Genomic DNA, 23,992 nt, shown 5'->3' on the forward strand with positions numbered 1-23,992 from the left:
TTAACATTCCAAGAATTATTTCATCATTTCTCATTGACTATTTCCAACTATGCCGAAAAAGACCAAATGATATGAAAATGAAAGAATAGGGGCGCCTGGTTGGCTCAGTCAGTGGCGCGTGTGACTCTTGATCTCAGGGTTTTGAGTTCGAGCCCCATCCTGGGGGTGGAACCTACTTTAAAAAAAAAAAAGCAGCTGGGGTGCCTGGGTGGCTCAGTCGGGTAAGTGTCCGACTTTGGCTCAGGTCATGATCTCACAGTCTTGTGTTCAAGCCCTGAATCGGGCTCTGTGCTGACAGCTCGGAGCCTGGAGCCTGCTTCCTATTCTGTGTCTCCCTCTCTCTCTGCCCCTCCCCCGTTTATGCTCTGCCTCTCTCTGTCTCAAAAATAAATAAAAACATTTAAAAAAAGAATGAAGGGCTGAAGCAGTTGCCTACAAGGATGAGGCAACAGGGAGATTATCACAGTTTTATTCCTGCATTTCCAAAATACTGCATCCCCTTTCCAGAAGTTATAAGCTACGTCAGGAGACTTTAATTGAACAGAACTGAAAACCAAAAATGCTCACTTTCCACATTAGCAAACAGAAGAAAAGCGACAGGAGGTACTTCACAAATATTAGACAAATTTGGCTATGAATGAAACTGATCACACAGGCAAGACCACAGACGATATCAGATATCAGATATCTTCAGATGACGATATCCTAGATGGATTTTCTCAGGCCGGAGAACTGAAGAGGGAGCAGTGTTAGAATTCTAAGCAAAGAAGGAAATACAGGATTCTCATCCAAGGAGTCATTCCACAGGAAGGAGGACACCGTTCACTATTTTTGCTAAAAAGATGTGTGACAGCATTTTCTCCTCCTTTAGGATGCTTGCATAATAAATTTTATCATGTTTAGGCAACAAAATTTTTTGTACGTGGTTTGTAAACAGACAACTACCAAAGGCAGGAGGGTGTACAAAGGTGATTAGAAGTAAAGAACCAATGTAAAGCTGAAAAGAAAAAAAATGGATTGATGAATCTCATAGGGATTTATATATCCAAACTTAGAAATATTTTGTAATAATGGACAGAAAGTGGCTCGTCTCTTCAACAAAATTGTGAGCTCTCCAAGTTTTAAAGTATTGATTCTTTTTACAATTATCAAGTGAAAACTCAAGAAAAAAACCAACAAGTACAACAGGATGTAACCTAATAGAGATGTATTTTAAATCTGCAGTAGGTATTTTTAAGATGAATATAGCCCAGGTTCATGCGCAGCAGGTGACTGTTGAGCAGCTAGTTCCATTAAAAACAAAATACTGCCCGTTTCAGAAATCTCTACCTTCAAAATCAAGAAAAGATGTAGCAAAAATCTGGGTTTACCGTACTCAAATTTTAATTCAAATTAAAATGTTTACTATATTAATTCTTAAAAAATTTTTTTCTTAACATTTATTTTTTTGAGAGACAGAGAGAGACAGAGCTCAAGCAGGGGAGGGGCAGAGAGAGAGGGAGACACAGAATCTGAAACAGGCTCCAGGCGTCAGAGCCTGACGAGGGGCTCGAACTCATGAACTGTGAGATCATGACCTGAGCCGAAGTTGGCCCCTTAATCGACTGAGCCACCCTTTACTATACGGTGCCCCTTTACTATAAAGGTGGCCCTTTACTATATTAATTCTTATTAAAATTTCTAAACAAAGCTATTTTTCACTATCCCTTTATTCTTACTTTTGTAAGATAATTTCAAGTATAAGAAATCATAATAATATAAAGGGTCCTCAGTACCTTGATAAGTCAGTGGTGCTGGGCTGGCTTTTATGGTACAAAGCAGGGCAAGGCCGACAGAAGTGTTTCAGTTGCCTGGGCTCAGTGAGTGCTGTTAAGATATTGTGTGTTCCCAGGTGCCCACATATGCGTGTACACACACACATACACACACACTGTTGAGGAAACCTTAATCAATGAAAGAAAACTCTCCTGAGCTACAAAATACAGTTCAAAGAAGGGCACAGTGAGATGCAGTCAAAAGCAATCAGTCATCTGGATCTATTTTAAGTGTTTTTTTTTTTTTAATTAAAAAGAAAGAAATATCCTCTCATTATCTAAGAAGATACACTAGGTTACCTCTCGAAACAGACTCATCTATGTTTGCAACCCTGAAAACAAGAAGCTATATCATTTGAGATTTTGTTTGGGGGGGAAACAATGTGGGGACCTACTTTGGAGAGGAAGGACCCACTCCCACGAGGGCAAATGCTGTTATTAGGGTCTTCCCTTATGTTATCTGCTGTACAAATTCAACAAGCCCCGTGGATGATACGGATTTTCGGTTGTATTCTATGGATCCAGGTGGGAGCAAATTTGCACCCCAGATCTGCACTCGCAAGGCCAGACTGCGTATGTTAGTTTTCTAATGAATTTTCCAATAGAAAATTCTTACCCATGATAGTTGGAATCTGAATCCTATTAACATAAGCAAGCTACGTTACTGATTGCATAAAAAGGTATTTTGAGGGGGTCTGAGAACTTAATCACTGTTAACACTGGAGAGATAAATACTGAGTTATTTACCAAAGAACTTTACAAATAACTGATTTGTCCACATTCATTCTTTCGAAAGACTAACCTCTTTTTCAATAAGGTCATTAACAGAGCTCATCCTACCAAGAATGTTCTTCTAAATGCCGCATTAGCCATAGGAAAGCCCTCACCTCCTACCAAAACAAATCTCATTACCCACCAACCAACAAAGTGTATTCAACTGTGGGTCAAATTTTGTTTCTGGGAGGATCAGAGTAACGCTACGTTTTCTCCTCTTCAAAAACTGTCATATGGTGTCCCCAGAGGAAGTTTTAAGAAAGATGTGTCAAATTCCTGTACTGATTCTGCATTTCAAGTGTCACAAGGAGGGCTAGCTCCTGGAACTGGGAAGCTGCCAGCTGGCAGGAGCCCAGCTTGTGGGCAGGTCAGTGATGCAAAAGCTCTTCCTTTTCCCACTTGCTTTGCCAGATGCGGATAAAGGAATACACGCCTGCAGGGCTAACAGAAAAACACTGAAAAAATGAAGTGATACAAGGAACCGGATACCCTAACCATAGTAAGTTCAAAACAATTCTTTTAAATTTTAAAAACACGGACAGTTACAAAAGTAATAAAAAAGTAAGAATTCCACCTTAGAATGTGTTACTGGCTATATAACCCATTGTCTTAACGGAAAATAAAGAGTGATTCGAAATCTGAAGTATCAAGGGCTATGATGTCCAGTACGGGAGCCACCACCCATGTGTGACCACAGAACGCCTGGAATGTGGCAAGTCCCAATGAGACGGGCTATAGGCGTAAAAGCATGTGCTAGATTTTAAAGACTTGTATGAAAGAGACAAACAAAAAACCCCACAAAATACCTCACTAACAACTTTTTCAGATTATTTACATGTTGAAATGATAATATTTGAATATACTGGATTAAATCTTATCAAAATGGATTCACCAGCTTTTTCTTGCTATTTTCAAAAGTGGCTATTAGAAAGTATAATGTGCATTGTGTGGCTCACCTTATATTTCTAAGGGACACAACTGAGCTGAAACACAAGCGTGTCTATAACATCTATTTATGGGCCATGAAGTCCTTACCAAAAGCTATGAAAAGGTTTTTAAATAAATAATTGAATTTGGCTAATATTTCTTGAAGACCAATGTGCCAGACATTTTTGGTACATAAACTACAGGTTAGATTGTGTCAGATAAAGAAAGAAATGACTACAATCAACTGGAAGAAAACTCAATATAAATAAAATAATACAAAGCAAGGGTAGGACAGTGAAGCAAAGTATTTCGAGGGATAGTCAGAGCAGACTTGTAAAAGAGGGGTCTTCTGGGGTGAATGTTAAAAAATACATAGGATTTTACAGGTCTAGCACTTTAGAATTGACAAATGTCTTTGTGGCGTGTTAAGACCATCTTCTGAAAAAGGAAACACATTTTCAGAAGGGGTTAGAGGGGGTATAGCTCAGGGGTAGAGCATTTGATTGCAGAAGGGGTTAGAAAGGTGGGATCGATAGCCTAGGCAAAGAAAAGGTCGAGGTGTGCAGGTGCAGTAGGTAAGGTGAGGCACACGTAGAATGGTGAAATGCAGGCTAGGGCCAGGTAATGACTTCTGGATGGCCTGCAAGGGAATCTGAACTTTCCTATAGGCTGCAGGAATCATCCAGTATTTTCTACCAAGTGTCAACAGGATCAGAAACGCAAAATGGGAACATGACTCAGGCATGGAGAATGATCTGGGAAGAGAATAAACAGAGGTTTGTGGGTCAGGTAGAATGAATGCCAAGTAATAAGAAGTCAAGGTATGGTGAGTCCTTTAAGAAAAAAAAGCACCAAGGTTAACCGGGGCAAGTGAGCCTCTGAGGTAGTAAGGGACAGTCATGAGAGTTAGCCTAGTAGCCAGTAAATGACGATCTGAACTCAGGCAGTGTCAGTTCGGGACACAAACAGCACTCTGTGGGTAGAGGTGAAGGAGCAAATAAATGATAAGGAAGACTGAAAATTTAAAAAAAAAAAAAAAGGATATGTGAATGGCATAAAGCGTATGAAGAGATGCTCCATGTTGTATGTCATCAGGGAAATGCAAATTAAAGCAACGAGATACCACTACACCCCCATTTGAATGGCCAAAATCTAGAACACTGATGACACCACTAACTCGTGGGGAAGTGGACCATCAGAAACTGTCACTCACTGCTGGTGGGAATGCAAAATAGGACACCCGCTTTGGAAGACAGTTTGCCGCTTTCCTGTAACTAAACATACTCTTACCATATGATCCAGCAATCGGGCTCCTGGGTATTTACCCAAAGGAACAAAAAACTTAGGTTCACACAAAAACCTGCACATGGATGCTCACAGCAGCTTTATTCACACTGCCCAAAGCTGGAAGCAATCCAGCTGTCTTGGAGTAGATGAATGGACAAATAAATTGTGTTCATCCAGACAATGAAGTATTATTCAGCACTAAAAAGAAACAAGCTAGAAAGACAGCCATGAAAAGACATGAAGGAATCTTAAATGCATATTACTAACTAAGCAAAAGCACCTCATCTGAAAAAGGCTACATGCTGTATGATTCCAATGATGTGACATTCTGGATAAGGTGAAACTACGAAGACAAGAGAAAGATCAGTGGTTGCCAGGGGCTGAAGGGTGGGAGGGATGAACAGGCGGAAACACAAAGGGATTTTAGTGAAAATACTCTGTACGACACCGTGAGGATGGGTACATGTCATTACGCATCTGTCCTAACCCACAGTATGTACCCCAAGGGCGAGCTGGGCCCTGACTGGAAAGTAGGGAAGTGGGATGATAATGTGTCATTTGTAACGAACGTATTGCTCTGGTGGGAGCTGTTGATGATGCGGAGGCTATGCATGTATGAGGGGGGGCGGGGATATCTGGGACCTCTGTGTACATTCTGCTCACCTAGAACTACTTTATTATTTAAATTTTTTTTAAACATTAATTTTTTGAGAGAGAGAGAGAGAGAGAGAGATCAAGCAATTGGGGGGGGGGGGGCGGGGAGAGAGAGAGGGAGACATAGAATCTGAAATAGGCTCCAGGCTCTGAGCTGTCAGCGCAGAGCCTGATGTGGAGCTTGAACTCACGAACTGTGAATTCACGACCAAAGCCGAAGTCGGACACTCAACTGAGTCACCCTAAAACTACATTAAAAAAGTCTTGAATACATTTTGTTAAAAAAATCCAAGAAAAGGAGTGGAGGTAATCAAGTTGTGTTCAGCTAGAACATAATCATAACAGGGAAAATGGGAAACAAAGAAATGGAAGAAGGTAGAAAGAGAAAGATGCTGAGGTACCTCTCAAGATACCTCAAGCCGATATCAAGAAAATTCATGAATTTACTCAACAAACATGTACAAGCACCTATAAACTCCCAGGTACCATGATGCAGAAATTCATGATAAGGGACTATTTACGGGTCATGTGTGGAGCATGAAGGAGAGTGATGCCAGGAACCAAGGAGAATGAAGGTGGCTTGGGTCAGCTACTATGTGGAAGGTGATAGGTCATCAAATAATGACAATTAGACACATCTACTAACACTAAGATCCCAGCTGATGTTACAGCATGAATAACAAATAAAATTAACTGGTAGGGTTACATGACATGATACATCAACCTTACAAAACTCGGAAGCATTAAAAGGGAGAAACTACTTTTTCCCAAATACAAAAGATTGACAAAAATTGGTAAGAAAATGTGACAGGTATCGACAACTCCAGGATATTCAAATGAATATGTAGAAATGGTTACCCATCGGGTCCATCCACATTAGGAAGGGCCCTCCCTCCCAACCAAAACAGAAAAAAAAAAAAAAAAAAAAAGAAAGAAAGAAAAGAAAAAGAGGATAATGGATTAAGAGCCTGAATTGGGGAGGGGATTATGAAAGCAGGGTGAAATTCAAGAAGACTCAATGAGTGTTTTGGGTGTAAGATGAGAAGATCCTGGTCAGAGAGGAATGGCAAAGCTGACAAACCCTATGGGTACAGTATTTCTAAGTGATGACAGAGTCCAAGGGATATCTGTGTTGCAGCCAGCAGAAATGGAATTTAAATAAAGGGGACTAGGAAGGAGCCAGCTAGCATTTCAGCTAGCTGCCAACCTGGATGGTGATATGGCTAAAGATAGAGATAGCTAATATGACCATATAGCTCAGTTTGTGCTTATACACTGTGGTCCTAGGGTCAAATCTGGTTTGAATAATATATTGCATAGTTGCCCTAGTTGTAGGTAATATAGCAAATTAAAAAAGCAACAAACAACATTAAAGAATAATACACTGGCATCCTATAGTTTGGTGACTGCCACAGAAGACAGTGGTTTTAACCAGAGAGATTGGATATCAAAGAATCTAATTACTGAATAACAGTAATAAATAAATGAGGAAGCCCTATGGATCTCTTTCCAACACTGGTGAGAAGGGGTGTAGGAAAAGAAAGGGCCACTGAGAAGGTTTTCATAAGATATCATGTTAGTAATGCTTTCAATTAGGTCAGAAAGTTGAAGGGATTGCAGAAGGAAAAAAAAAATCTATTCCCAATAGAAAGTAGGTTTTTTAATTTTTTTTTTTTTTCCAACATTTTTTTATTTATTTTTGGGACAGAGAGAGACAGAGCATGAACGGGGAGGGGCAGAGAGAGAGGGAGACACAGAATCGGAAACAGGCTCCAGGCTCCGAGCCATCAGCCCAGAGCCTGACGCGGGGCTCGAACTCACGGACCGCGAGATCGTGACCTGGCTGAAGTCGGACGCTTAACCGACTGCGCCACCCAGGCGCCCCAGAAAGTAGGTTTTACAAGACATTAAAAAAAAAGTGTTAACTGAGGGAAAAAAGAGACCCTGGCAAAAGCCTGTCACTCTCAGGATACAACAAGAATATCCATTCTTTTTATTTATTTATTTTGAGAGCAAGAGAAAGAACAGGTGCACATGCACATGAGCAGGAAAGGGGCAGAGAGAAAAAGAAAGAGAATCCCATGCAGGCTCCACACTGTCCGTGCAGAGGCTGATATGGGTCTTGATCTCGTGAACTGTGAGATCATGATCTGAGCTGACATCAAGAGTCAAACACTTAACCGACTGAGCCACCCAGGTGCCCCAAAATACCCACTCTTGATTACAGAAGTCCCTTCTATATGAATGGTCATGAATGGTTGGTCACCAACCTTGATACAGGGTTACAAGTGCACAGCTAGCTGTCTAATTTTAACAGCAATCATGGAGCTCTCTTGGTTTACTCGCCATTATTTGGGTTGTTGATGAAGTACGGAGTCAATTTAGTGATGTGGAATGATCAAGTATCTAACAGGCTATGAACAAAGAAAATGGCTGTCCAACTTCAAATTCCCTGTTCAATACTGATTGCACTGGCATAATGTAGTAAGAGCCCCGATGACAAGAATTTTTTCAAGAACTCACTCTGAAACTTTCAAATCTAGATATGACTGAAGAAAAATACGAAAAAAACTATCATAAAAGCAAAAAGAACTAGGCAATTCCAACTTTTAGACAAAGCAGCCATTAAACCCTAACCAACAGACATTTCTCTACACCCGGCTCATGGAATACCGGTGGGGGCCCAGCCATGGCCCAGAACACAATCCATCCATCCTGTGGAAAAAGAGCTCAGATGGTTTCCCATTGGCAAGTCCTGCTCTCCCTGGGGTTAATGGCCTCAGAGAAGGAGTTTATTCTAATGAACTTCCAACTTTTACAGAGAGAAATATTGTGAAGCATACAGTTGGCTTTTCCCTTATTTCTTTCTCTCTTGTAATTCCCCGATTTGTTTATTTAGCTCCATATCCTGCTACACTGAACACAATTTTTCTCAATCTAGCAAAGAGGGAACACAAAAGAGCTTAACTAACAAAAAAAGTTACGGTAAAACTGGAAAATAGCCACTAAAGGGAAACCTGATATTATTAAACTGGTAAGAAATGACAATTAGGATGCCTTATATGTTTGAAACATCTAGTTGTATTTTTGTAAAATTATTTTTTAAATTTAATTTTTAAATTCTACAAAATACATTATAAAAGATCTGTACCTGACTCTGTAAGTCAGAAAACTTTATATTAATAACCATCAGTCTTAGCAAATTCATACTTAATGTTCTATTGGAAAACCTGTGACACCAGAGAACATTTGAGGGGTTCCTGAAGGAAAAGGAGAAATGAGATAATCATCACCACTGGGGGATGATGGAGCGTGAAACTGATGACTAAAGCAGGTAACCTTTCTAACCCCCAACTTCTAGTTTTATAACTTGATGATGTGAATATAGAGGTTTGCTTTTAATAAAACATAAGAATCTAGAAGTTATGGGTTTAAGATCCCAAAGAGGTGAAAATACAATTCTTTTAACTATCATGAAATCAAAGATAAAGAACTTTAAGCAAACATTTATGAATGCCTCTGACGTCGTGCACAAAGAGATGATTAAATGCCAAAAAACCTGACAAAAATGAACCAAAAGACAAAACCAACCTTTCTAACAAAAAATTCAGACTTAGCTACTGACTGATGAAGCAATTCCAAAATCTTGTTTAGAAAATATTTCTAAATTATAGACCAAAACAGAATGCCAGTCACTCACTCAGATTTCAATTCTCTACAGAACTACCTATTATAGTATCAGTGGTATTTTGATCCCAACTTTGGACACTGACATAAAACAGCTAAAAGTAACTCAGTGGTGGTTGATCAATTAGGTTACACGGGTGGCCATTACCATAATAGGACTTCGTGGTTTAGATTTTATTTCCCTCCCACAAGCAAACTTGGACAGGAGTGGGCAGAGATCCCTTTAACGAGAAACGGGAAGATACACCTGTAGAAGAAACAAGACTGTCATCTGAACGTTCTGGCGTCCACGAGTGAGCAAACACAAAAGCCACCTTACCTCCCATCGGCATAGTCTGCATCTGCTCCGCCCCACCAGACGTCCGAGTCATCCTCCTCTGCATCTGCCGAATCAATATTGTCACTCTCCTCGGCCAGCGGGCAACAGACAAATTCCACTCCTCGGAACTTGTCGATTCCACAGGGCAGCAACATGCCATAGTCATGCAAGCTGGTACTCTTCTCGCTGCAGGTCTACAGCAAGGTAAGGAGGAGACAGCGAGAGTGCGTTGGTTTCTTTGTAAGAAAAGCCCCAATCTCGTAACTGACAGAGACCCAACGTACCAAGGGCCGGTTGGACAGCGCAAAGGACCATCTGCGTTTTTGAGTGGATTTACAAGTGTCTTGAGCACAGACCACTTTGGCACCCTTATTTTAAAACCTACGTATTACTTATTTAAGAAGGCTACGTTGTGATATTACGGAAATTAATAAAAAACAACCGGAATGGAAACTAATTGGGAAAAAGGATCTAGAAGAGAACTGTATTGTGAATAGATATCAGAGAACCAGTGCTTTCCTGCGTCATTAGCGTATCAGGAAGACGTGACGGCCCGATGTACATCCCCAGCTTACTTCCATCTCCGTTACAGATGGAAGTTTCTCTCACTTGGATGTATCTTACTCTAAAAATTCGAACTCTCTTGGCTCACTTCCAGAATAACAATCCTGGGAAGAAAAGAAATTATCCTCTGCTATGAATCAAAATTTACAGTCTAAATTAGAGATTTCTCTTTCAACATCTTTTTTGCTTTCCTGGGATTTGTGAGGTTTGCACAACTCGAGATTAACATAAAGCTTTGAAGGCATCCACTGGTGACAGAGGAAAGATTAGTAATTCAACACATATGGATAAACAATGAAAATATTACAGACTGTATTTTGACCTCATAGGAATTAAAGTCATTTTTCTTTCTTAGTAACAATTTTTTCTTTTTTAACTCAAGAAGAAAAGAAAATGAGGTTATTAGATGGGTAGCTAAGCTTCAAAGTATCTCGTCTTTTTTTTTAAGATCGAAAAAGCTCTTCTTTTTTATAAAGAAAATTTTGTTTTACAGTAAATTAGAAGTTTTTTTTTTTTTTTTTTTTTTAAATAAAAGGCAAAATTAATGCTAACTCTTAAGGGGTGTTTTCTGCCTAACAACTTCAAAGCTATGTGAGCCAGATCAGGGTTTCTCAGCCTCAGTACTATTGACATTTTGGACCTGATAATTCTTGGGGACAGGGGACAGAGGGAGGAGAGGCTGTCTTGTTCACTGAAGAATGTTTAGTAGAATCTCTGACCTCTACCCCCCAAATGCCAGTTAACACCTCCCCTTCCAACTGTGACAATCAAAAATGTCTCCAGACGTTGGCATATGTACCTGGGGAAGGAGGAGGAAATAAAATTGACTGCATTTGAGAACCAATGAACTACACTAGACAAAGGAGCCTAATTCTAGGAGACTGGTCTTCCTCGAAAACGATATACACTTATGAGAACACTTTCATAATATATCAAGGCACAAAGCACTTTTGAAGATGATAATAAAAAGGGACCTTTTATGCTAATTGTCTTCGGTCTTGTCCACTTTGCCAAAAGCAGGGGTTGACAAAGGTGTGCACTGGTGAATCCAGTGTTGACAACCACTGTGGAAAAGTGAAGGTGGCAATATGGTGTGGCAAACACAAAATTGGATGGCGGAACCGAAGAGACCACTGGTACTGGACAGGCTACTTCCTCTTCCTCCACTGTATTCCCCAAGAGACGACAGGGAAAAAGGTCAAATTACAAAAGCTTTGTATATGCCAAAATAAAACAATTGGCTAAAAAAAATACTTTGGCAAAAAATCATCGGGAAAAAGGTGTATGTTAAGGTTTATGCAGTGTAAGATTCTAGCTTCTGATTTATACAACATGGCATAGACACATAATAGATCTAGCTAACTAAATCTGTTTTGGACTCCTCAGAGTTTACTCCTCGACAGTTCTTAAAAAAAAATAAATAAATATAGGGGCGCCTGGGTGGCTCAGTCGGTTGAGCGTCCGACTTTGGCTCAGGTCATGATCTTGCAGTCCATGGGTTCGAGCCCTGCGTCGGGCTCTGTGCTGACAGCTCAGAGCCTGGAACCTGCTTCGGATTCTGTGTCTCCCTCTCTCTCTGCCCCTCCCCTGCTCACACTCTGTCTCTCTCTTTCCCTCAAAAATAAATAATAAAAAATAAATAAATAAGGAGCGCCTGGGTGGCTCAGTCGGTTGAGCGTCCGACTTCGGCTCAGGTCATGATCTTGCAGTCCATGGGTTCGAGCCCTGCGTCGGGCTCTGTGCTGATAGCTCAGAGCCTGGAACCTGCTTCGGATTCTGTGTCTCCCTCTCTCTCTCTCTCTGCCCCTCCTCCATTGGCTAGTGCACACACACTCTCTCTCTCTCTCTCTCTCTCTCTCTCTGTCTCTCAAGAATAAACATTAAAATAATAATATAAATAAATCCTTAAAAAATAAAATTTTAAAAATATAACTTGTTTATCAACATAGCTATTGCCTGAAAATATATTCTAACATGTCGTGACACGTCTCCTTAGGAAATCTTCACTTTAAAAGAACAAATGTATGGCTGGTACCTCTTTGGCGACGGTGTGCCAGTGAAGGTGGGTTTCACAAACATCCATCCTCTCCTGGTGTAAGAATTTGCATTTGTCGGGAACAAGGAGGGCATCACTTACAAACTCGCCAACTGCAAGAAAGGAAAACACTTCGTGTCATTCCATCTGCATCACAGATGTCTTATCACTGGGCTGATATCAAGCAAAGAAGGGCTAAAAGTACTTCAGAAATTATACAGCTTTTTGAATGACCAAGTAATCAATCCAGTACTGAAAGACAAGTACTGTTACAATGTAGAGTCCTGTGTCCTGAGCCCAGTTTCTTGCTATATCAACCTTGATGGTTAAAATACTTCCTACATGGGGCACCTCGGTGACTCAGTCGATTAAGCTTCTGACTTCAGCTCACATCATGATCTCGTGGTTCTTGAGTTCGAGCCCCATGTCAGGCTCTGTGCTGACGGCTTAGAGCCTGGAGCCTGTGTCACATTCTGTATCTCCCTCTCTTTCTCTGCCCCTCCCCTGCTCTCTCTCTCTCAAAAATAAATAAACATAAAAAAAATTAAAAGAAAATACTTCCTACATGTTTTAAGCCAAATCTTTATGTAATTAACATGTATCTCTGACTGCAAAGTTAATCATGCAAAAGGCTTCCAGTGAATTACAACGAGGAGGAAAAAAATGCAGATTGACACTGTCTGGGCAATCATTTGGGTGGAATCAATATAAATAATTATTCATCCCTCCCTCCCCTTCTTGGACATTTAATCTATTTGTAAACTATTACAAAATTTAGCATTTTTCTACTTCCTAAAATTATAGACATACATATGTTTATATATGTGACACACACACAGAGATTAATTCAATTAAATTATGAAGACTGTGCCTTACACTTTGGCTGTATTTTTAAAGAAAATGTGGATCATACAAATTATTTCTAGCATTCCTGGTACCACAGATATAATAAAGATATTACATAAAGTCCTACAAGAATGCTTACATTCTTATGAGGGTAAAAGTTGGATAATTCCAATATGTAAGCTACAGGCTTAGTTTTTTATTTGTTTTGTTCACTAGAGTATCCCCAGATTGAAAAAAAAATTTTTAATGTTTATTTATTTTTGACAGAGAGAGGGAGACAGAGAATGAGCGGGGTAGGGGTAGAGAGAGAGGGAGACACAGAATCCGAAGCACGCTCCAGGCTCTGAGCTGTCAGCACACAGCCCGACACGGGGCTCGAACTCACAAACCGCGAGATCATGATTTGAGCCGAAGTTGGACGCTCAACCGACTGAGCCACACTTAGTATCCCCCAAGTATCCCCAGCTTTTAGCATAGATTCTGTACACAACAGGCAACCGGTATCTTGATGAAGACACGAAATGCTGTAACAGAGATAAAGAAGAGATGTAACGTATGTAGACTGGGCCCAAAGAGTGAACACATCCGCTTGGAGGCACTGGGGAAAAACTCAAAGTAGAAACAACATCAGAGATGAGTCCAAATGGATACGTGGGAGGATGCCGTGTAGAAATGAATGGAAGCTCCATGATGTAAGGACAGTTACCTGTCTTGTTTAACATTCAGCTCCCAACCCCTGGCCCAGTTCTGGCAGACATGACCATCCTGGAGAGATGGATGGATGAATGGCAAAAGGCCCTTCAGAAGGAGGGAATTTCTTGTGTAAAAAAGAGAAAAAACGGCAAGGGTATTTGTGGAGGAGACAAAAGTTCAATATGGCTGGAATACAAGGTGAGTGGATAAGGGAGTCCAGAAGTAAATGAGGCTGGAGAAAAATGGTGGACTCCTACCTGGAAAATTTAAGGTTCTGGATACCATTTTGAAGGCAACATAAGCCAAAAGATACTTTAAACAGGAATGACATGCTCAAGTTTGTTTTTCTGAGAAACTCTTTTACCAAGCGAGCGTAGGTGGACCAGGAAAGCAGGGAGGCCACAGAGTAGGGTGCTGCCATCCTTTGGGCAAGACATGCAAGAACATATTTAAACCAATGACTCCAAATAAGATATAAAAGTTGTCCACACTCCAGCAAAGAACACATTTTCTTCTTTCACAGGGTGTTAACATAAAATATTCTGAAATGCACCCTGAAGAGCAATAGAGGCCCTCAGAGGGGGGCAGAAAAAAAAACTTGTTTATTCCCGTTATAGAAAAGAGTTCTTTAAAATTTTCTATAAAGGCGCTTAAACTTTAGTCGGTTTGTGGCTCAAACACGCAAGATGTTTCCTGATACTTAAGCACTTAGTCTAATTAATAATATTTATATAAAAACCTAACCAAACCATAGAGGATAAAGAGCCTTTCATCCTGTCATTCCTTAAATCTTTTAAGACAATCTGTGATGCTCCGAGCAACGTATTGTGAGTCACAGAGAATGCAAGAAATATGAGCCGCCAAAGGCTGCAAGTAGGGGGCGTGGCAGAGGAACCCAGGAGTCCTGGGCACCTTGGACCCACACACCTAGTCACATACGTCACTGCACCTCAGCGTCACAACAGCCGTGCGCAGACCTTTTATAGCATCAATCTCACTTCCCGCGGGAGAAAAGACTGCCAAGACACGTGCTGAAGGCCACCTACTCTCAGGAGATGACAACCTAGTCCCGGAGCTGAACGGTAAGATGTACAGTATAGGGCACGTACAGAATACGATCACACAAAACAAAAATAACCAAACTAAAATCCAGAGGAGATGGAGAATGGAAAATAAAAGTAATCTCCTCCAAAGCCAATACACCTTCCCCAGGTGGACTCTTGATGGTTTCTCAGGAAAGGCAGTCAACTGTAGCTGTTAGCAAGAATACTTGGTATCTCAGCATCCCAGTTTTCAAGGCCACAGGAGGCCAGAAGTGATCAAAGGCTTGAAGGTATCTCCTTCCTTTATTGGCTCTGGTCAGTCAAGCCATACCGCCATACTCACAAACGTCCAACCACTAAGTGCTCTTTTTTTTCTTTTTTTTTTAATTTTACAAGTAATTATCGGAAAGACAAATGCCTGGCCCAAGGCTATTAACTCAGTTCATGAGACAATAAGGAGCAAATATTGGATACTCTCAACCTTGACCTGAAAGAGTTCTTGCAGCATAAACTGGCTAACAGCTCCCAAACAGAAGGTCTTGTTTTACTTGCCTTTAGGCCAGTCTGCAGAAGACTAGATTTTAATGCAAAAAGCCAAAGTTGTTGAAAGATACTCGCCTTGGTAAATGTCATGTTCATCAAAAGGACACGTATTGCATTACTTTGTAAAAAGATATTAGAATTTTTTTAATTTGCAAAAGGAGCCTCCATTTAGCATTGTAAAGATGCTCTTGGGTTTCTAACAATGTATATAGCCAAGAAATATATGCCTCCTCAAATGAAATTGCTTTTTTTTCCCCAAGGATAAATACTGGTTATTTAATAAGCCCTCAGGACTAATGGCAAAATAGGAAACTCATTGTACTCTAACATTAAAATAAAATTTGGCAATGGCTTGATGGTTTTACAGCCCTGCTTAAATTATTACTTTCAAAATTGATGAAACATACTAGAATGTTCCACATCAGAAATTTTAAGCAATTAAACCACAAAAATCTGTTAACAATTTTTAATAAAGAATTAAAAAGCAGTGGTAAAAATGTAACAAATCCATTCTCACAAGCTAGTTTAGCTTAATATGGCCTATATTCTTTCCCCTTTTAATTCTAAAAGAATTATTCTTAAATGTCTAAAAGAATTATTCTTAAATGTCTATGATACAACTGGAGACACATGGGAACTCTCTGTACTTTCCGTTCAATGCTGCTGTGAATCTAAAATTGCTTTAAAAAATAGTCTTTTAATTAAAACAAAAGAAAACAAAAAAAAAAACCCTGACAGTATTACGTGGAGTTTCTGTATGAAACATATTTTTTAAATAAATATTTTTTAATTTTTTAAAAAACCTTCTGGTTTTCTTTGGTTTGATCTTTCAGGTAACCAAAACCAAAACCAAAAATACACACAATTTTTAAAAGAATTCAAGTGAAAGCGATCAAAATAAATTAAGTACCATAATGAGAAATCAGATTCCTGTTAATGCTGACCTCTGGGGCATTTGGCACCATTTAATCCTAGGGATAAATTCATCAATATATACTGTGCACATTTATGAATAAGCATACAATCTGGTTTCTTGTTGAAAAAAATTCACAATTTATATCACACACACACACACACACACACCACACACACTCCAACTGAAAGGGGATTTTCAAAGCTAATGAACAAGATCTGGGTTTGGCCAAAAAGTCTTGGCAAGATGCACAATGATGCCCAGTTCAACCGGGACTCTGCAGGCCTTAAATCCACTGGCTCCTTGGTGGTCTTGGAGAGGATTGTCTAGCTCAAATTACCTCATTCTGCAGATGGGAGGTCAAGTGGCTTGCCCATAGAGTCAGTTGGCGGTGGAACTGGCCTAAAAATCTGAGTCTCTAAGCTTTTCATCCAGGAGTGGTAACTCAACTCATTGTTTAAACTCTGGTTGAAATGGGTTATTTGGCAAATTCTCTTCGGCTTTTATAAAAGCAGATTCACTTTTAGACTAGAAAGGGCTGAAATGTTATAACCGACAATGCAGTCTATTTGACGATAAAACTAGACTTAAATTACCTGGCAAGCCACATAAAACAGCTGGGGATGCACTGCACGGCATACAACAGGACACACGATGAGCAGTGGCTTAAAGACACGACGGGGTTCTTTCTCTCACACAAGAAGTCTGGTACTGAGGCTAGGGCTGCTAGACATTTTCAATGATGCACTCATGGTCCAGGCTATTCCCATCTTTCTGTATTGCCATCCTTAGCACGGTGGTTTTTGTCTTCATGTTCCGTGGTCAAAATGGCCACGGTAACTGAAGTCTTCATTTCAAGTCCAAGTTGCATGCAGGAAACAGGAGGAACAGGCCAAGGGATGATGGCTTCCTGTCTGTTTTCCTGCCCTACTGCAGCTTGGCTGTTTTACACGGGATGGACACCCTCCTCCCCATTATCTACATCCTACATGCCAGCCCTATGTTATCTGGCCGCACTCAGCTGCAAGGGAATCTGTGAGACTATTTTCAGCAGAGCACATTGTCATTGTGAACAAAAAAAATCTGGGGTTCTTTTAGAAAGGAAGAAGTGGGAATAAATATTAAACAGGCAAGTAGTGGAGTCTCCCGGATCATGGAATTCAAATCTAGGAATGTATTTTTCAATTTTCTTCAGCTGCCTTTTCAAAAGACAGGTGATTCCAGGAAGAAGCCAGAATTGAGTATGAGGTGCTACAATGAAAACCACCTGGACCTTGAATTCACGGCACGGGGAGAAACAGGCTGGGGGCTGTCAGAGGAAAAGAGCAACATCGCACACGGCTGAGATTTTTCAGAGTCACAGTGGGATTGAATAGATTGATTACAGATTCCAGAACCATAATTAAGAACTTCAAGGTACAGAGATTTCAGAATTAAAAAATATTTCTATGAACTTGCAAAGACTAAAGTGGTGTCGGCCAGAATCGTGGGAATAAAAGGGCTAAAAATGTCAGAGGTCTATGGATTTGGTCAAAGGGCGTCCTCTCTTCCTGGTCTCTCAAGAGTTAAAAATGATTCAGGAAAGGGGAGATGAGAAAGGGGGTCGGGGTAAGAATGTTCCGGCAACATAATTACTGAAAAGTGGCAAAGCCTGTTTGCTTCTTTGTGCTATACTTGACCATGAGAGATGAGACATGGCCCAGACCTGGCCCTCCAGGTAAAGATGTGGACGGTTTCAGTGATTCTGGACTCCGTGCCTGGCGTGGCCATGAATGCTCTGTGTACATCACTTCACACCACACTCAGAGGCAACTACAGTGGTCTCACTGTGTAAGGGGAGAAGGTGAGCCTGAGAAATTATATAATCAGCCCAGGTCACACACAGTAAATGGGAGAGCTGGGAAAACGAAATGAGTTAATATTCATACAGCACTCAGTTCCGTGCCTGCAACAATTATTATTGCTGGAATTATTACTCCCCCCCACCCCGGCATCCATTCATCAACCACTACTGCTTCTCCTATTAATATTAATTATACTTAATAAGAATAGAAACAACTACTCTTCATTGTTTACTGATCACCTACTATGTGCCTGCTGAAGGCAGTGAGGTTTTATTCTCAGTACATCATCACTGTTCAGTTATAGTCCCACGGTTCTATGCTGGCGCATTGCTTATGATGTAATGGATAAATAATCATGGTCAACACAGCGGGATGGAGTCCCTATGAGTGCAGAATCCACGTGACCAATCTTTTCACTTTCTACAGAGGGTATGGCTGCGAGGGGCGGGGTTTCCTGGATTCCCTCTGGCAGTCAGTGCTTCCTGTGCTAACTCTTAACCGCATACTTTCTACTTTTAATTAATGCTGAGAATACAACAGTGGACAAAAGAGATGAAACTAAATGAAATTCTAGTGGGAAATGATGAAAAAAAAAACCCCAAAACCAGAATGTCAAACAGTAATAAACACTATGGAGATAAAGCAGATAAAGGGAGAGGGATTGGTGGGAGGGGGTCATGCAGAGGAGGTGGAATCTTAAATAGAGTAGTCAGGGAAAGCCTCCCTGAAAATATGGCATTTGAGTGAAGGCCTAAGGAAGTGAGGGAACAAATCAGAAAGATAACAGAGGAAAGAATATTCAGGGCAGAGGAAAGAACAAGTGCAAAGGTCCTGAGGCAGGAGCATGCCTGCTGAGTTCACAGAATAGGGAGGAGGCCAGTGTTGCCACAAAGGAATGACAGGGGGAGGAGGTCAATGGGTGAGTGAGTGACAGTGGACTGTGCGGGGTCCTAAACATCGCCCACACTCTGGCCAGAACCCTAAGTAACACAAGAAGACTCTGGAGTGTTTTTCTAAATGAATTCTTACTGTCCTACAGGTCCAGATTGGAAGTACAAAGACCCGGTAGGGAACCGTTACAGTAATCCAGGTGGGAGATGACAATGTCTTGCACCAAGATGATAGTAGAGAATGGTGAGCAATGGTAAGATTCTGGATAAAGTTTGAAGGAAGAATCTGAAGGATCAACTAAGGGTGTGGGACAAACAGAGTCAAGGATCTCACTTGTTCCTATTCCAGTAGCTAGAGGATACTTTATACTGACAATGACCAAAACCAGGCTGGACAAGAACCTTCCATCTGTCCCTCGTGGCCATGCGGACAAGCAGAATGTCCTAGATTTACATGCTTATTAACCCACACAACTACATAATGCATAGCATGATGAGGACCGTAGACAGATACTGACTCCGGCAAATTTTTACTTTACCATTTTAGATTCTCCCTCCATGGACATTTTTTTCTTGAATTTGTTCATTACGTGTCAGTATTCTGTAACTTCCATATGTTAACAAACAGAAATTTTTCTGGGAGGCACTTGTACTCAAGACATGGGAAGAATACTTACGGAGTAGCCAAAATATTTCTCAACAAACCTCCTCCTGTGATAAAACTGTGGTTAAGTTTTGCTTCATAGAGGGAGTTACTGGGTTCTCCAAGGGGACAAAAGGGTGAATTACAAACTGCTTTAAGAAGGGACTGTTGTTACTGCCAACATTTCATTGTAACTATTACTAGATAACAGAACTGAGCATTCTTAGCCTCAGAAGTCTCTGCCAGAGGGCAGACACTAAATGGATCATGTTAAGGTAAAGGCAAAAATAAAGTGAAAACCAGAAGGTTCACTTAAATTGTCTGTCTGATTTATTCAAGTGAGGGGAGCACAGCCTTATACACATGCATAAATGCCAGGTTGGGTAAAAGAAATAGCGTTTGACCAAGACTCTGAATAACACTGGTCTTAACCAATGAAAACTGCACAACGGATATATTTTTAAAAGACAGGAACAAAATGAAGATTTGTTGGCAGTTCTGCAGCTTTTAAAAAACCTTGCGTAGGAATGAGTTAACAAGTCTGATTGGGTTATGCAAGTGTGCTGAAATTGAATAATTAACTAAATGGATGATGGCTGCTGGAAGCGAGGCTTTTCACTGTTGGAATGAGAATTTACCGATAAGTAGAGCAGGTGAAATGATTCATGTAGTAGGAATACAGGAGAGTTGGAGACATCAAGATGAACTCGTATCTGGCTTAATACAGATACAGATGCGTGGCTTTAAGAGTATGTACAGATATGTAGAATACAAGGGTGAGTGGACAGAAATATATTGCTCCCTCTTTCAGCTGAGAGGACCCAGTAGGTAAGGAATTCTGGAGGCAATGACCACACTTAGCATCCACATCTCAGTTCTCCAATACCATTGGAGATCTCAATTGGCCATCATCTCAATTCTTCTCTAAGTCTAAAACTTCAAGTTGACTTAAAAACTTTTTTGGAAGTCTCCATATAAAATTTCATACCCATTTGCCTTTGCATCACCATTATTAATACCATTCTCCAATAAAAGGAACACAGGCTTTTTGAAGAAATGGCTGATTCTAGGGGGTGGTGCAGAAAATAAACAACAGGAGCCTGGAGCATCTTGTTCAGAAAAAAAAAAAAAAAAAGAAGAAGAAAGAAAGAAAAAGAAGAAGAAGATATTTCAAATAAGCACAAGAGCCCACTGAACAAGCTCCCAGTGGCCAGCGCGGAAATAATTTGAGCCATAAAATATATCAAGTAGTCTTGGATTATAACTCAAAGTATTCCTAAGTACAAACGACTGAATAAATAAATAAATAGGTGGAAAGGGACAAGTATGTGCAGCAGAGTTCCAAATAATCTACATAGATACTCTACCCTCACTCTACGAGGTGAAGCATAAATCTCTACTCCTTTCCTTGTAGGCTACCCATGGTGACTTCCTTCCGGAACACAGCAGGCAATGGTAGAAAAGGGAGTAACTTTACACTGGAGAAAGCTGACAAACCCCACCCCAGCCAGGCGATCGCGGTCAGTATCAACGGTGACATACCAAGTTGATAACATGCGCAAATAACATACGATGAGAAGAGCACCTTACTCCTGTGGTCTTCCAAAACACTCGTGACACCAGTCCAACCATGAGACAATTCCAACACAGGAGCACGACCTAAAATACCTGACGGGTACCCCTAAAAACTGCTGGGGTCATTTAAAACACGGCAAGTCTGAGAAGCTGTCACAGCGAAGTGGAGGCTAAGGAGATCTGACAACCAAATGTGATGGGTTTCCTAAAGGGGACCCTGAAAATTAAAAAAAATCTGAACAAAGTATGAACTTTATCAATAATAAGGTTTCAAAACTGGTTCACTGATTGTAAGGAATGTACCAGACCAATGTTAGATGTTAATAATAAGGGAAACTTGGTTGAGGGGGTATATGGGCATCCTCTGGGCCATCATCTCAATTTTTCTCTAAGTCTAAAACTTCAAGTTGACTTAAAAACTTTTTTGGAAGTCTCCATATAAAATTTCATACCCATTTGCCTTTGCATCACCATTCTGGCCTTCAAAACGGTGTCCGTGAAATTACTATAGCTGCGAAGAAACTGGGGTTAAAAAGATCTTGCTAAGATGGGCTTCTCTTCTATGGCATTTATAATAACTAGACAGAGCTTGGTTTACAGTCTTCTAAGCAAATCTCTCACCAAATCATTTGTGTGATGTGCAGCATTTAAATTCTTTTAAAAACCTGAAGAATTTCAGAGTCCTCACACATATCAATAGGAAAGGAGACGCTTTGGTTTCTAAGTTTAACCTTGACTTAGAAATGTACATGCAACATCATAGAATTCAATTACCCTTCACAAGTGAGGAATCTCACGCTTGAAGAATAATTTCTGCACAGCTAATAACAGAACCAGGCTGGGCTCCAGGTCTGGCTCAACTGTAATGCTCACTACACCCGAGTAAAGTGTTACCACATTCCACAAATTCTGCGTCACGGCTTCCTGGCTAACCGACCCTAGATTAGTTAAATCTGTTGCCTCTCTTTTGTTGTATTACTCATATTCATTGTTTTATCAACAATGGGCCTTCTCTGTTACTTACATCTGTAGTAATTCCAACATCAGTTAAAAGACAGAATTATGAAAATAATGGCTAAGTCTTTCCAGATCAGGGGTGTACAAACTCTAAAATGCTTCGGAAACCTCTGGCGTGCGGCCTCAGCATATAGACCTAACCTTCCTCCCTCTGATCCCAGCACCTGCATCTGGGCGTGTGGGATGTGCCTAAAAAACAGACCTCCCCAGAGGGATTCTGATTCAGGTGGTTCACCGACTACACTGAGAAACTGTGCGAACAGCAGGGGGCTTCTCGGGCTTCGAGGCGCACACGCATCGCCTGGGGATCTAGTTAAAGCACAATCTCTGACTGGACAGGTTGAAGGTGGGACCCAGTCTGCCTGTGTAACAAGTTCCCAAGTGATTTGATTCAGCTGTTCCTTCAGGCAGCGAGAATCGACTGAAGGTAATCCATTATAACTAATCTTATTAACGTTTTGGGCTGCTTTGTTTTTTCAGGTTACAGGTTATTATGAAACACTTGTTACAATGGCCTGTCTTTTGCCTTTTCTTTTAATTACGTTAAAATACGCACAGCATAACGGGGCGCCTGGGGGGCTCAGTCGGTTAAGCACCCGACTTCGGCTCAGGTCATGATCTCGCGGTCGGTGGGTTTGAGCCCCGCGTCGGGCTCTGTGCTGACAGCTCAGAGCCTGGAGCCTGCTTCGGATTCTGTGTCTCCCCCCTCTCTCTGCCACTCCCATGCTTGTGCCCTGTCTCTGTCTCTCAAAAATAAATAAACGTTAAATATATATATACATATATATATATATATATATATATACATATATATATATATATATATATATATATATATATAATCAAGTTATTCATGCCTTCTTCCCATAAGCCTGGGTCTTGTCCCATAGATTTCTCATTCTGGCACAATTTTAGGAATAGGGTAGAAAGAATTCTGCATTTGAAGCCGGAAGGGAGAAAGTGACACAGTGACTCAGGAGGATTTAGTGATTTCCATGCATGAAAAGGGGAGGAGAGTGATACCTTCTGGCCATAGGAGCTCAGAGAAGATGCGGGACAAGGATAAAAATTAACACCTGAAACAATTTGGTTTAATTTTAAGAGATCATCTCTGCTCCCACTCAGTACTGCTGAATCCCACTGTGGACCCAGCTCCATGAAGGAGACACAGAGTCCTTCATAAAAGAGCACAGAGGAGTGCTGTCCACTGGAACACAGGCCACGTAAGCAGTTTTAAATTTCTAGGAGTCACATTAAAAAAGGTCAACTTAGTTTTGGTAACAGTCTTTATTTCACCCAGCAGATCCTAAACGTTGTTATTTCAACATGCAATCCATGTAAAAAATTATCCCTAAAACGGTCTACATTCTCCCCCCGCCATTTTCCAGACTAACTCTTCAATATCTGCCGTGTATTTTACATTATGGCACGTGTCAGTCTGGACTGGCCACAATTCAAATGCTCAACAGCCACACGGGGCTGGTGGCCACCACAGGGCAGTACTAGCTTAGGGTCAAATTTCAGAGATCAGGAATATCTTTCAACGAGTAGGCAGTTGCATGTGGGCAGGTTGAGGTTATGGGGTAAAATCTGAATCCAAAGATAAATCCAAAGATAAAGGCCTACACGGAGAAATAAATCCTAAGTGTGAATACACGGAAAAGGCTGTATTCATAGTTCTATATGCTATCAGAATGCCAGACATTTTGTTTTGAGTTTATTTATTTATTTTGAGACAAAGAGCACAGCAGGGAGGGGCAGAGACAAAGAATCCCATGCGGGCTCCGGGCCTTCCGCACAGAGCCCGATGTGGGGCTCGAACCCATAAACCGGGAGATCATGACCTGAGCAGAAACCAAGAGTCGGACGCTTAACCGCCTGAGCCACCCGGGCATCGCTGGAATATCGTACATTTTAATCACCG

General features: G+C 40.8%; 1 protein-coding gene across 7 annotated transcripts in view; it reads right to left on the reverse strand.

The window, feature by feature from the left end:
• APP (amyloid beta precursor protein) overlaps positions 1 to 23,992 on the reverse strand; it is a 279,739-nt gene that overhangs the window by 149,075 nt on the left and 106,672 nt on the right. For all 7 annotated transcript variants that reach the window (XM_058731803.1, XM_058731802.1, XM_058731801.1 and 4 more), the window contains exons 4-5: positions 12,062 to 12,174; positions 9,463 to 9,656 (exon numbers count right to left, since the gene is read on the reverse strand). In XM_058731803.1, coding sequence (XP_058587786.1) covers positions 9,463 to 9,656; positions 12,062 to 12,174 — 307 coding nt within the window. The remainder of the gene's footprint in view (positions 1 to 9,462; positions 9,657 to 12,061; positions 12,175 to 23,992) is intronic.

Source organism: Neofelis nebulosa, chromosome 5 (genome assembly GCF_028018385.1).
Source record: "Neofelis nebulosa isolate mNeoNeb1 chromosome 5, mNeoNeb1.pri, whole genome shotgun sequence".
Classification (NCBI taxonomy): Eukaryota; Metazoa; Chordata; class Mammalia; order Carnivora; family Felidae; genus Neofelis; species Neofelis nebulosa.